The sequence below is a fragment of the Scomber scombrus genome, chromosome 3, assembly GCF_963691925.1.
Source record: "Scomber scombrus chromosome 3, fScoSco1.1, whole genome shotgun sequence".
NCBI lineage: Eukaryota > Metazoa > Chordata > Actinopteri > Scombriformes > Scombridae > Scomber > Scomber scombrus.
The window spans coordinates 663,767-678,179 of record NC_084972.1 but is presented as its reverse complement, the minus strand read 5'-3'; the positions used below and the strand labels follow the sequence as shown (position 1 = coordinate 678,179).

The 14,413-nt window shown below is 39.6% G+C and overlaps 1 protein-coding gene across 1 annotated transcript; it reads left to right on the top strand.

The window, feature by feature from the left end:
- Positions 1-1,146: 1,146 nt before the first annotated feature.
- On the top strand, positions 1,147-13,761 carry LOC133978150 (uncharacterized). The gene is made up of 7 exons (XM_062416512.1): positions 1,147-1,177; positions 2,579-2,721; positions 3,401-3,537; positions 3,630-3,723; positions 4,328-4,508; positions 4,950-5,014; positions 13,447-13,761. Exons 1-7 carry the CDS (start codon positions 1,147-1,149, stop codon positions 13,759-13,761), a joined length of 966 nt encoding a protein of 321 aa, XP_062272496.1.
- Positions 13,762-14,413: the final 652 nt, after the last annotated feature.

Sequence of the window (14,413 nt, the reverse complement as noted above, 5' to 3'; positions counted from 1 at the left end):
TTTATTAATTTACTAATTATTTATTATATATGTTTTACAATGTATTATTATTATTGTTATTTGCATTGTGTTACTATCTTCCAAATGTCTGACATGTACGGCAAGGCCGAATTTTCATGTTGGACAATAATCTATTTGACTTTTGATATTTCTCTTGCTGAATGAGAACATATTTGTCGTTGTTGTTTAACCTTTTTTATTGGGAAACATCTACAAAAATACTGTGTGTCATTGGCATTAGCTTAACATCATGAAAGCAAAACACGATTAGAATGAATACATCTGAAAACTCTGTTGAGAGAAATTCAAGCATTATTCACAGTATATATTACAGTATAGCAACTGCAAAGTAGACTAGTGGAACTGATTACTGAAATGGTGTTTTTATTGAAAAGAGAAATTCAGAGGAGCAAAATATTGAATAGGACAAAATGTCACAAGTGTATTGATAAAATAAATTCTGAGAAAATGTTCTTCAATCAAGAATTCACCATGTAAGCCACTAGATTCACCCTGTTCTTACCTGGTCTTTATTTGTGTGTGCTGACCAGTATTATTAAAACTACAACAATGCGCCAGTTGGGCGCTGCAGCATGTTTACTTGCCAGAAGACACAGGCTCATAGATTAAAGCAGTGAGAAGAATGTATATTTGTATATGAAGGTAACAGTAAGTGAACTAAGCAGCATGACTAGAGCGCCTAATTTCAGTTTCATTTGATGGTCAGGCATCCCAGAGGGTGTCAATGAGTTTAGAAACTCAACAGGCAGTGATACCTTGTGATTGTCCTCCAGGACTGAATCAGCTGAAAAGTACACAGCAAAAACTGGAGTGTTGAAATTTCAGGGTTAAACATGTCAGAGTTGATTTCAACTCTCAAAGTGTCATTTTAACACATTCTGATTAAAATGGTGTTCAGTGTTGGAGTTATTTAACAGAGTTATTCAAACCTAAGCAAATCAACTCTGTAGAGATGTAAAGTGCATCTCGGCCGAGTTAACTTGCTTGATAGGCCCCTGGGCTTCAGTCCAGGTAAACCCGTGTGTTATGCCCCTGGGCTTTCAGCAGGGTGAACCCGTGCATCAATCAATAGTCTCCTGTGCGTGGCGTGGTCAACCGTCGTTTATTTCGCTGCTGGAATCAGGAATGGATGCGGAGTTGGAGTTTTACACGAGAGGTAAGCTACAAAATCAAACTTGTAGGAACAATAACATTGAATTAAACATCTGCTGAGAATATTTATGTAACTTTGCTAAGCATTTTCTGTGGTTGGCACTGGACAGCGAACGTTTGGATTTTTTTTTTAATGCAATGTTAACTTCACCACTACCACTTGCTAAAAAATAAACATTAACAATAAAAAAACGGTTTCCTATGTTATCCGTTGCATTTTACCAAGTCTCACGCGTGCTTGAGAGGTTGTAAAAACAAGGCTTCATATTTAACTGTCGAATATAGTTTGGGGCTAACGTTAGCACAGGTTAACAAGCTAACTTGAAGTTCATGGCGGGTACATGGCATCAGTCCGACTGCCCAATACTCCCTCTTCCCATTTCTCCGACCATACACTTGTTAATTTCTGCGTCCATTAATCTAACCTTAACCCTAATCCTAACCATAACCCTCTAGAATAAGTAAGGGATAAACAGTTCAGAGGTTGTTATGGAGAAATAAGCCCCGACAGGATGAACTTTGGCTCCAACGCGAAGTGAGGAGTTAATTCATGCAATAAACCCCTCACTTTGCGTAGGAGCCACGGCTAGAGTGAAATAATTAGCCTAAACAATTGCAGTTGGGTGCCTGTGTGGCAGACTCCCTGTGCCACTGCACCGAGACGAGAGTGTCCGAGGCTCTGATCATACAGCTGTGGTTAATAACTCTGATTAATGGGTAGTAGTGGGCAGTCAGACTAAAAAGGGTCAACTTTACTGGTGCTGTGTTGTGTTTGTTTGGTCGCTGAAAACCAGCTTTTAACAGAGGGGAATGTTTTAATAAATCAGTTTTGCCTCAAATGTAAATGTTAATTACGGTAGCATGTGCTGCAGTCACTACAGCTAGTCGCTGCCACGTTCATCAATGAGAGCGTTAACACTGGGCCTGCTGTGGCATGTTTTAACAGCCTCCCAGCAGCTGCTGAATGTGGTTTAATCTTAGACATGCAGTGAAATTAATAATGAAACAATTTCTTGCATGATACACAACGTTTATGTGAGTGTTAAATAATTGCATGTTAAGTGTTTACTGACATTTGTTTGTTGTTGCATGTTTCAGAAAAATGCTGATCCAGGTTCGGTATTGCCAACAGCAGAAGTATGTGAAGTTGGATGAGGTTGATGGATGTTTTGATTTTGTGCAGTTCCATGACAAAGGTTTGTTTTTGTTTTACTTATGCTTGGTTTGATATAAAGGGCCGAACAACGCCCCTTTCTTTTAAGATTTGAACTGAAAAGGGAATGTATTTTATGCAGGGGATTATCTCTGAATTTGTTTACAGTGGTGGATTAAATTATTGAATGTGAAATGAGGCAAGATCAGTGCTAGCTTAAAGGTCCACTCAGATGTATCTTGTCTTTTCCAGTCATCGAGAGATCTTGCCTGCCACCTGACGCAAAATTAGTGTACAAAGATGCAACAGGGACAGAAGTTGATGAGGACATTTTCAGTGACCTTGTCAGCCAAGGCAATGTGACTCTATCAAATGACGGTGAGAAATGTAAAGGGGTAAATTACATAATGCAATGTGCAAAACACTAATGCAAATTTATAAGTACAGAAATACAGTAAACAATTTCAATTTAATGTTTTCAGAATTAAGTCATTTAATACACTTAAAGGTGGATCAAATATTCAATATCATTCTTTGTGGTTACACAACATGGACATTCAGCCTGACTTTTATTAAATGGTTTAAATGTCATTTTAACTGACATAAATCCAACATGAATACCAAATGTATTTTTGATTAATCTAATTCATGCCTTTAAAACAATTTCTGAAAATATTTCTGAATTGCCTATCAAGACTGAGAATCAATTGATTAAATGAGTTGAGTCTATGGTGTGCCGTTGGCTTGGTTAGATCAAAAATCTTCTATGACTTTTTGTATACTGCAAATAAACACCCCACCCCCTTTTTTTTTTTTTTTTTTAGAATTTTCCGATTGCTCCTTGTCCTCTCCATCCGATTATTCTGATTCAAGCTTCAGTTCATGTGCAAGTACATCAACTATACTCCTAGATGAGGTTCCTAGGAAGAAACCAAGACTTGAGGGCCCACTTACTGCAGCATCTGCTAGAAAGGTTGTGCTAAGTACTCACAGGTTTCTTAAAATCAACATTTGTCATCCTTAAGCTCTAGAAAGGCAGTTTATCACATTTGTTTTTTTGCTTCTTTTTCAAAGTTGATTGAAGATGTCCTTGGTACCAGCTCAGGTGGTGAAGAGGTCCTCCAAGAGTATCACACAACACAAACTCTAACAGATGCTACCAGAAGAAAGTTGGTCAATATAATAGTGGCACACATGATTGATAAACACGGGTATGTGTGTTCTATTTGTCTGTACTATCCTTTTTTTATTAACAAGTTAACTACTTGGCCCTTGTATTAATGCTAATTTGATCTTTTCTCAGGCAACTCCCCAGCAAAGCTGTTCGAGAAGAGTACGCTCTTGGGATAGTGACAGTGTTCCCGTCCCTCAAAGACCCATACTCCAAGAAAGGCTATGTATAGTCATTATTATTGTACTCTCTGTTTACATAATTTTCATGTTTTGTCTACATTACAGTAACATTTAGATTCTGAAATTTCACAGTAGCTTATGAGGTTGACATCACATTAATGTTGAATGTATTTCCATTTTAGGAACATTTCTATGATGCTGCAAGCAGCACCGGATACATTTCTTGGCGTCTGAAAACGATTCAGAGAAACTGTCTTTCTTTCTCTAAGTACCCCTCATTTTTCTTTCTTTCTTACAACTTCATCTAGGGTGTTTCTTGTTTTTTTTCTTGAAAGAATTGTGTGCTTTTTTTCAGGAGGCCCAAATGCGGCAGGTCCATTGTTGTTGACCAGCAGCTTGATGGGGATGCATACCAGGAAGCCATCTCCTTGCTCAACCATACAACAGACAGTTCCGTAATTTTTCTGAAGATGAGAGAAACCTTTCAGAATCGCCAAAAACTCATCTACGACTCAGACAAAACTCAAGATATCTTCTCCATCTTCCCAAGATTCCTGGATACAAAGGGATTGGTAAGTATGAAATGGGATTTTAAGGAAAGCCTTGAAATGTGCTGAATGTGGTAGTAGTACATTTGCTTTCTTATAGATGAATCAAGACTTCACACTCCTGTTTGAAGAGGAGGTTTCCAACCTGCTGCTCCAGAAATGGGATCCGTTCTTCAGAGATAACGTCATCAAAGAGGCCAAGCGGCTCACCCCAACACCTGAGCTGCGCCGAATGCTGCAGGCCGCAGAGTCTCCAGGAAGTGAACTTGACGAGGCACCAAGTGAGTTTTGTTCGATAGAATTTGTTATAAGCAATTACAGTTCAATAGTCTTGTGATTAATAAAGACCGATTGATTTTATGTTACTGGACTTCAATTGTTCGTTCATTCTGTGTATTTCTTTTTAAAAAAACAAAACAAATTTCTTTAGCTGTCAGTTTACAGTTTATTGAAGCACATTTCAACTCTGTTTTTCACTGTTACATTTAAACAGCAGGATTTAAAGTTTTTTTCAGTCTTTTTAACATTTCCACTGCGTTTAGCCCTTTACAAAAGCCATTCCATTCTAAGCTCACAGGAAATGCTGGTTCTAGTTCTCATTAAAACTTCAACAATAACTTGTAAAATATTTGCAGTTAATTCATTCTTGTTACTCTCCATCCATAGCCTATGACCAAGAGATGCCCTGTTGCTGTTGTTGTACCTTCTTCCACCACCACCAGGGGGACCGAGGTTTCCAAAAATCAGCGCCTCTGATGCAGTCGAGAGACTGGTAGTCTTTCATAAGGTAATTGTTCCTCTCTTTGTTTAAACTTATTATTACTCCATCCACTAACAGTCTGACAGCTGAGTGTGGCCACTTCCCTCCCTTCTTCTCATTGACATTCAAAAGCAGGCACTGATCTGAGAAAAGCAGAAATAGATTCTGTTTCTAACTCGCAATATCAAACAAAGTATTTGCCTTACAAACATTTAATACATATCACCATGTTCAGTAAGGTCATCTGACCCAATTAATCTTCACCACAGTTTGATAAGAGGTATGGTCCTCTTTTTGTCGGCTGTTGTTTGGGAGCTGGGTTGAGCTCAAATCTTCATGCTCTGCTCCTGCTCTGTGCCTTTGGCCAGCTCATTATCAACATCTAGGTACAGGTGCAGCCTGGTGCTTGTTAAGCTGTGTATAAACACAGCCCCACACACAGCTAAATCAGACTGGTATACACAGCTTTTAACATGTCAAGTCTGTCTGTCTGTCCCCACTGTCCATCTTTTGTTTTTCTTTCTTCTTTCTCTCCCTTTTCCTTCCCCTCTTTCCACCCCCTCTCTCTTTTCTTGTCTTCTACCACATTTCTTTCTTTCTTTCTTTCTTTCTTTCTTTCTCTACCCCCTGACTTTTTCTGTCTTCTGACCTCTTTCTATCATCCCCTCTCTTTTTATTCTGTCTTCTACCCCCTGTCTTTTTCTTTCTTTTTTTCCTCAATCTAACCCCTCTGTCCTTTTTCTTTATCTACCCCCTCTGTCTCTTTCTTCCTTTCTTTTTTTGTTTCCCAACAACATCTTAAACTAATTTACATGCATTTCCTTCTGGAAATGCCTTTTCTAGTTATGACTAATTCATAGTTTTCATGATGATTTCTCATCTCACCCTGATTTGAAGGATGTTTGAATAATGACTTCTGTAACTCTATTTTCTCTGACTTGCCCTGACTCTGTCCAATGTCCTTGTGTCAACCCCAGTCTTGCTGCAGCTTGGAGGAGCATCTCCAGAGTCAGCAGAACCAGCAGCCATATCTCCTGGCGGTTGGGCGGCAGAAGAGGAAGATCGACAACTTCTACGTCTCCATCGACAAGCATCTCATCCCCTGCCAGGCCACCCGCTCCATTGGGGCATTTGATGAGCTTTTTAAAGCTCATTTTGTCTTCAATGTCTCCTATGATGGTGCACTTGTGAATTTCTACACCTTTCTGCAGACACCTTTCTGTCTATAACATTGATATGGGAAAAATGAAGGAGTCACCAAGAGTTTGCGACTTGAGAGCCAAACTCCTTAACCAGGAAGTAGTTGTCACAATCTGAGTAAAAGGCAGGGCAGTTGTAAGCTAAATGCTAACATGTTTTATGTGCAAGAGTGTTTATCCCAGCAGTCAAGAGTTGATTTCACATTTAAGAGGTGAACATGGTTATTATCCTGGACCTAAGTTTAAACTGTTTTGTTGTCAGCCGAGCTGCAGACTTCAGTTCCAAACTTACGCTGGCTTCAGAAAGCACCTCAATAGTGTTCACAGCAATGTTCAGCAAATTGCTTCAGATGTTGCTTGCTCTTCTTGTGACCCAGTTTCAGATGCTTTGGAGGACCAATTTCACTCAAATCTTCCTCAAAGTTCTTCCAGTGTTCTTCCAGTGTCTAGTTCTTCCAGTGTTCCAGAGACCAGTGAATCAGGACTTACCAGAGACTTATCCAAAGAAATGTGTGCATCCATCGTGGCCAAACTGCAGGATAGTGGCATTTCTAACAGTTTGGTATCCTCGCTTGTAGGAGATTTGGAGGAATTAACAAGTGAGCTTCGCTCAGAAGCGAAGCAGGCCGTTATTTCTGCTTTACCCACAACTGACCCCAACATACCTGTCATAAATGAATGTTTTGTAAAATTTGAAAACCCCTTCACTGATCTGAATACAGAATGGAAACGAAATAAATACTTCAACCAAAAATGGGGAGTTGTAGAGCCTAGAGAAATGACACTTGGAGTAAGATATGACACCAGGCACAATCAGAAATCCGGTACATATGATCAAGTACCTGTGAAGGATACTTTCATATATGTTCCTATTTTGGAATCCTTGAAGTTCATGTGTAGAAATCCAGAGATTTGTGATTTTCTAAAGACAGAGTGTAGCTCAGAGCCTGATACTTACCATGACTTTTGTGACGGAAGTTACTTTAAAGCTCATCCCTTGTTTTCAGCCAAAAGACTTGCATTACAAATTCAGGTATACTATGATGATTTCGAAACGGCCAATCCGCTTGGCTCAAAACGCGGAATCCACAAGATTGGCTGCATTTATTTTGTTTTAAGAAACCTGCCTCCAAAATTGAACTCGATTTTGATGAACATTCATTTAGTATCACTTTTCCATACGCCAGATCTGCAAAAGTATGGTTTTGATGCAATACTGGAACCACTGCTAAATGATGTGAAACAACTGGAAAGCCAAGGGCTAAGTCTTCCATTTTCTGATGAGCAGGTACATGGTACAATCTCACAGATCACTGGAGATAATCTGGGAATGCACTCTATTCTTGGTTTTAACGAGTCATTCAGTAGCCGTCATTTCTGTCGCCTATGTTTGCTTGATAAAGATGATTGTCAGACAGTGTACAGTGAGGATGATCCTAAAGTGATCCTTCGTGGGAAAGATATGTTTGACATGCATTGCCAGTCTCTAAAGGAAAATCTTCAGCTGAAATCATTGTATGGTTTGAAAAGAAATTCTGCACTAAATTCATTGCAGTATTTCCATGTTTGCCATAACTACTCGTTTGATATCATGCATGATCTGCTCGAGGGTGTAGCTCAGTATGAGATCAAATTGCTTTTTGAGTATCTCACCCACCACTTCATATCACAACAGAACTTGCTTTCAAGGATTTATGGTTTTGATTACGGATTTCTAGAACGAAAGAACCGCCCCACGAAAATCGTATTGGACAGTGCTGGCAATGGCATCGGCTTGAACTCTATCCAGACATTCTGTCTTGTGAAAAACATTCCACTCCTGTTTGGTGACATTGTTCATGCAGAGAACAGACACTGGAGTTTGTTACTGTTACAAATTATGAACATAGTCTTTTCACCTTCTCTCACTCTGGGCATGACTGTATATTTAAAAAATTTGATCCTTGACCACCACAAATTATTCAAGTGCTTGTATCCACACAGAAACCTCATACCCAAGCATCACTTTATGATCCATTACCCCTCTTCTATTAGGAAAATTGGCCCTTTGTTGTACGTTTGGTGTATGAGGTACGAAGCAAAACACAAGATGTTTAAAGATTACTTCAAAAATTTCAAAAACATAACCAAATCACTAGCTAAAAGGCATCAAATGGCCATTGCTTATCACTGGGAAACCTTCACCCTTAAACAGAAGGAATATGGGCCAATGAAATCATTTTCTTTAAGAGATGAAAATGTGGTCAACAGTGAAATGTGTGAAATGCTGTTGTCCAAAGATGTTTTCTCAACAAGTTGGGTTAAAGTCGATGGTGTTGAGTACAAAGGTGGACTTGTTGTTTGCAGTTCCATGGAGGAAGACATGCCAGTCTTTTGTCAAATAGATGATGTACTTCTGGTTGAAGATGACGTTTATTTTTTGACAAAAAAGCTATTTACAGAGATGTTTGTTGAACACCACCATGCCTTCAAAGTTTTACCAACTGAAGAGAGGTGTGTCATGAAAATGACTGAACTCAAATGTCACAAACCATTTGATATTCAAAGCTCATATGGTAAAGCAGAGGAAAGTTTGTACATTATACCCTCGTTTATTATGTTTTAACTGACTGCATTGGGGGAAAGTTCTTAAAATAAATGGTAAGCAGATGGAAGTTTGTACATTATACACAGCAAAATCTGTAGTGTTGTTTTTTCAGTGTTAATAATTTTGAGTTGGTGGGTGTTGATTTTGGTGTTGTTTTAACACTTGTAGTGATAAAAAAGCTCTGCGGGCGTTGTCAATTAGGCGAGTTAATTGTTTACACCTGTGACTGAGTTACGTTCACTCCCGGCGGAGTTGATCACAACATCCGGTTTGGACGTGCGCAAAGCGCCTTTTTCACTCGACGTCAGTTGGAGAACGGAGAAGACAGAAAAGAAAAAACTTGTGTGGATTGTGTGGATTATGGCTTAAAGAAGGTAAGAACCGAATATATTTACGTCTACAGGGTGGTAATCGCTGTATGAAGTCGTGATAATAACATATCATGGGGTGTAAAGCAACTGAATTGTCATTGAAACTGGTTGAGCCAGGCGGTTAATTAAATTCACTTGTGCTGGCAACAAGTGACACGTTATCCAGTGGTAACTTATTTATCCGGCCAAATATCAAGTGCTAAGCTAAAATAAATGTTTTTAAATGTGTTAAGGTGACTTGAGGTCGATTAACTAACGTTAAGGTGAGTGTTTTATCAAAGGTAAAACTGAGCAACAATGTGGGGGAGGGATGGTGGCGTCGTCGTGGTTTTGTTTAATCAGGCCGACATCACTCACTCGGCTATCGCTCAACACGAACACACAACCAAGTTACACATTATTATTCGTGTTCACACTCACTGAAAATATACCATTTGAGTCAGGCAAGGCAAGGCACATTAACTCGATTTGAAATGACTTGGAAAGGCACAGTCAAACAAAAGGACTAGACTGAATGTCTTCACATTGACACTGACTCACACACTTTGTCATGGCTTGTTAACCTGTTTGACCCGACGGACCCGGTACCGGGTCGGGCGAGCGCTACAACAGTTTACTGCCTATAAAAAGTTAATAAAACGCTGTAGTGGTTTTTTTTTTCAAATGTTTCCAAAAGATGAGGCTTCAACTCTACCAAAACAACAGTCCAAGTGTATTTTTCTCAAACACAGTTTGTTTGGCAATAATTTAAACAATTAACTAAAAAAATAACAGCTCTGTGAATATAAGGGACAGTCGAAATGAAACGCAGCAGTACACATATATCCGCTTGCTCTACTCAGTCATGTTAGGTATAGAATTAAACTATAGAAGCTCATCTTTCTGCTGATACCAAACAAAACATTATCCGACCTAACCAGCTCATGTCAGCCCCGTAGCAAAGACGCAGCTACATTTTGCATTTTATCGTCAAAATGTGAAATTCTGTGTTTATGTCTCAATATTCTATCAAATAACAAAGCAATTGTCATCAAAAGCGACTAATATTGTTTCCTTACCCTTTCTTTGTCATTTTGAGTCTATTCGCACCGTGCTATGTTCAAAATGGACACCATGGTGACGTATATTGCAGAAACTGCATCCTCACTGCTCGATTTCAAACACGGTCTTTTGCTTCCACCTACTGGTCGTGTGTTGGTATTTCAGAGTCAATCACACTGCAGTGATATTCTACTTATCGCGAGCTTTCCAACGAGATGTCACACTCCTATCAGACTATAAATAATCCAGGTAAAAATTGAAGATCATTCGCTGCGTAACCCCCTGCTGATACAAGCGTCAATACGCATTACGCACGAGCCTCATTCAGCATTTGTATCTGAAAGACATTTAGTTCGTTTTACAATGGCTGAGAAGCAAAAACAAAGATACACAATACTGGAGGCCTTGGAAGCCATCCAGAACAGAAGTGATGTCGAGGTCACAGACTCATCTGATAGCAGCTGCTCTGAATATGAAGAAGAGGAGGACACATATTTACTGCTGAACCGGGATCCAGTTTATGAGTAAGTTATTGTTTTTCTTATACATTTACAGGCAATAGCGACATTTTTGTCGCCATGATTGATGATTTTGGTTTTATTTCACCTTTTCAAACAATAGCGCCAGCTGATCCGCGCCAGCTGAGCCACAAAATGGCGGCGCCAACTTTGAAGTTTTGTTTTCTGTTGTACTTGCGTTTTGTCGGCATGTTTTTCACAAAATCTGATATTTAGTGATTCTGTTACTATTATTATAATAATCTTTTATCAGATTATAATCAGATTACTATTATCAACCTGAAAACATTCATGTTTTATTTTGCCTACACTCTCACTGTAACAGCTGATCTGTGTAAAGGGACAAAGACAAAATGGCGGCGCATGCCTAGTTTTCTTTTCAAGTCTGACTTTTCACCAAATCTGATATTTTTACTTATTTATTTCATGTTAATGATTCTGTTACTATTATCAGATAGCCTGAATACCTTTACAACCTGGCATTAGTCCCACATGTGCAGACATTTGATAATAGCTAAAAGTGGGGCTTGTGTTATTCAATCACTATTTGTACATAGTAGCTCAAGATTGATCTCTTTAGGCTAAACACGTTATGATGAATTGGGCAGATGTATTGTTCTGTTGAATGATTCTCATTATTTATCTCCATTTGTCTCCAAAGCCAGGAGGATGAGACACCAGGTCCATCTGGCACCAGCAGCACTGCAGTAAAGTTTTCACCTCCTAAGATGGTAGTCTTTGAAGCAGTTCCGGCTTGAGGTGAAACACAGAGCAACATCACACTTGCTGCAGTATACCGGTGTCTTCACCTTTCTCCCTTGGTCCTTGCACACCACACAGACCCTCCGCTGGTCAGTGGCAGTTTGTCCAAAGTACATGGGCATACAGGTGGTGCTGAGAGTGGGGCGGGGGGCAGCAGCAGCAACTGCAGCTTGGGCCTCATCAACCATCTCCCTCATTAGGACCTCCCTGAATCTTTTGTGGCGCATGGGAGTCTCTCCTCGTTCGATGGCCAAAAGCTTGAAGAGGATGTAGGAATTGACTACCGCAATATCCATAAAATGGTAGAAGAAGGTCTTGTACCATTTCATCGTCTTCCCTCGAACAGAGTAATATTGGATCATGGCATCTGACAGGTCCACCCCTCCCATGTACTTGTTATAGTCTCTGATTGCATCAGGAACAGGAATGTTTTTATTGCGCCACTGTCCATCCTCCTTTACCCTCCTGCGTGTGGAGTCTCCACTGTATGCCTTGTGGAAACTGCTGCACACCGTCACATCCTTGGTGTCCTTCCACTTGACAAAGAGGAGGTTGTCCTTCCGCAGCCACCTCATGTCTCCCCTCTCAGCCTTCTTTGGTAACTCGTTGATTTGAGTTTTAGGAAAGCCAATGCGAGTCTGACGGATGGTTCCACAAGCTGATGTGCAATTGGTGGCAAGTTGCTGAAAAAGTGCTGGACTTGTGTAAAAGTTGTCCACGTACAAGTGGTAACCTTTTCCCAGCAGTGTGAAGTTCATTAGGTCCATTACTGATGTGAAACTGAGACCCTCCCCCTGAACATTGGCAGTTTTTCCTTGGTAAACAAAGAAATTCCACGTATATCCAGAAGAGGATTCAGCCAACACAAACAGTTTGTATCCAAACTTGGTTGGCTTGTCTCGCATGAACTGCCTGAAGCCAATTCTAGCTTTACTTGCCACCATACGCTCATCAATACTTATTTCCCTGCATGGCTGGAAGAGTGACTTGCAAGCAGTGACAATCTGGCTGTAGAGGGGTTTGATTTTGAATAGCCGGTCATACTCAGGTGTTCCCTTCTTTTTCTGATTTTCTTCATCCTCTTCGATGTCACATAGATGAAGGGACCAAAAAATTGCTTATTTTTATTTTTTTGTGTGCTTTTTCACTTTCACTTCATTGTTTTTTTTTTTTATATTTGTACATAGTTTACAGGATTTTCATTGATGTTTATCTTGTTACATTTTCATAATAAAATTACTCCATTTGGAGACAAAATGATACAAGTTTAGTTGTTTTTTTAAAATTTGATTTTATACTATATACTATACACAATGGTAGTAGTTGATGGGCCACAAGGTAAATTTCATATCCAACAGCTCCAGTAAATGGCAATAGACTCCTGTAATGGATATATGTTGTATTTTTCAGCCAGTTTCCTTTGGAAGTGGAAAATAACCTATTTGGCACACTTTGGTGCCAAACTGTGCCAAACTGTGCCAAATGAATGTCCGCCTGGTCCTATCCTTACTAAAACCTTTGTGGAGGCTTTGCCCTTTGCTCAAATTCTATCAAATGTGGTACATGTGTAGTCAAGGAGTTGCTGAAGGTGATCAGTGGCATCTGTGTGCATTTTATTAGTGTTAGCATGGTGTTATCCTCTGTCAAATAGGGGGAAAAAATAGGCGAGGATAGACATTTCCCATTTCTCCTTTGCTTTATTCAAATTTACTCAGGTATAATAACAGACACACTATTTCTGACACTGGGAATACATTCCTTGAGGTCCCTAGATGTCCCCAGACACCAAGGAAATGCACATGAACCTTATAATTGTGAAGCAATTCTTCATTTACTTTGGGTATGTCTTTTAGGTGTTTTTCTTCTGAAAATATGGTGAGGGTTAAACAGGTTAATAACCCAACTTTTCTGGTGTACAGATCCAAGTGAGCAGTTGAAAACTTTACAGTGTAAGGTGTTGATGTTATCTTTCCGTTTTCAGTCATGCTGCAGCTTGGATGAACACCTTCGTGGAAGAGATGGCAGACAACCATACATCCTTGCTGTTGGTCGAACCAGGAACAGGATTGACACTTTCTACATTGTTGTGGACAAACAGCTCGTCCCCTGCCAAGCCACTAGCTCGTTGGGTGCGTTTGATGAACTGTTTAAATCCCACTACGTGTTCAACCTGTCATACGATGAGTACCTAGGCCAGCTCTTCACCTTCGTGCAAACAACAGTCTACAATATTGATGTAGCAACAACAAATGAGTCTCCCAGAGTTCGTGAGTTTCGTGCTAAAGTCTTCAACTGAAGCACTGAAATGTTTAAGTGTTTCATTTGTCAGGCTGTGCATGATCCCTGCCAGTCCTTGATCTCTCATCTAAGACTTGATCATAGTTTTTATCCTAGCACCAGGTTTAAGTTAGTTTGTGCACAAGATCGTTGTAGGCGCCAGTTTTCAACATATTCAGGTTTCAAAAAACATTTAATTAGTTCTCATGAGAAGGATTCTAGTCAAAGTGGAGATGCAGCAATTCCAGAGTCATTTCAAACTAATTTCCACATGCTCCAAGATAACTCAGAAGTTGCTGGAACAAGTGGCATGCAGAACCCAGCGTCTGAGTGTGTTGAGGACAATGGATCAGGTCAAAGAAACAAAGAGAACACAGAAAATATTTGTGCTTCAATTATTGCTAAACTACAAGGAAGTGGCATAGCAAATAGTGTTGTTTCATCAGTTGTTGGTGATTTGGAAGAACTTGCTAGTGGACTGCACTCTCAGGTTAAGCAGCAAGTACTGTCTGCTGTGCCTAAAGATAATCCTGTAAGAGTTACATTGGAAAAAGATCTGGAGACTTTTGAAAACCCATTTATTAACTTCAATACTGAAAGTAAAAGATTGAATTATTTCAACAAGAAATGGGGTGTTGTGGAGCCAGTCGAAAAATTTCTAGGAATTCGAT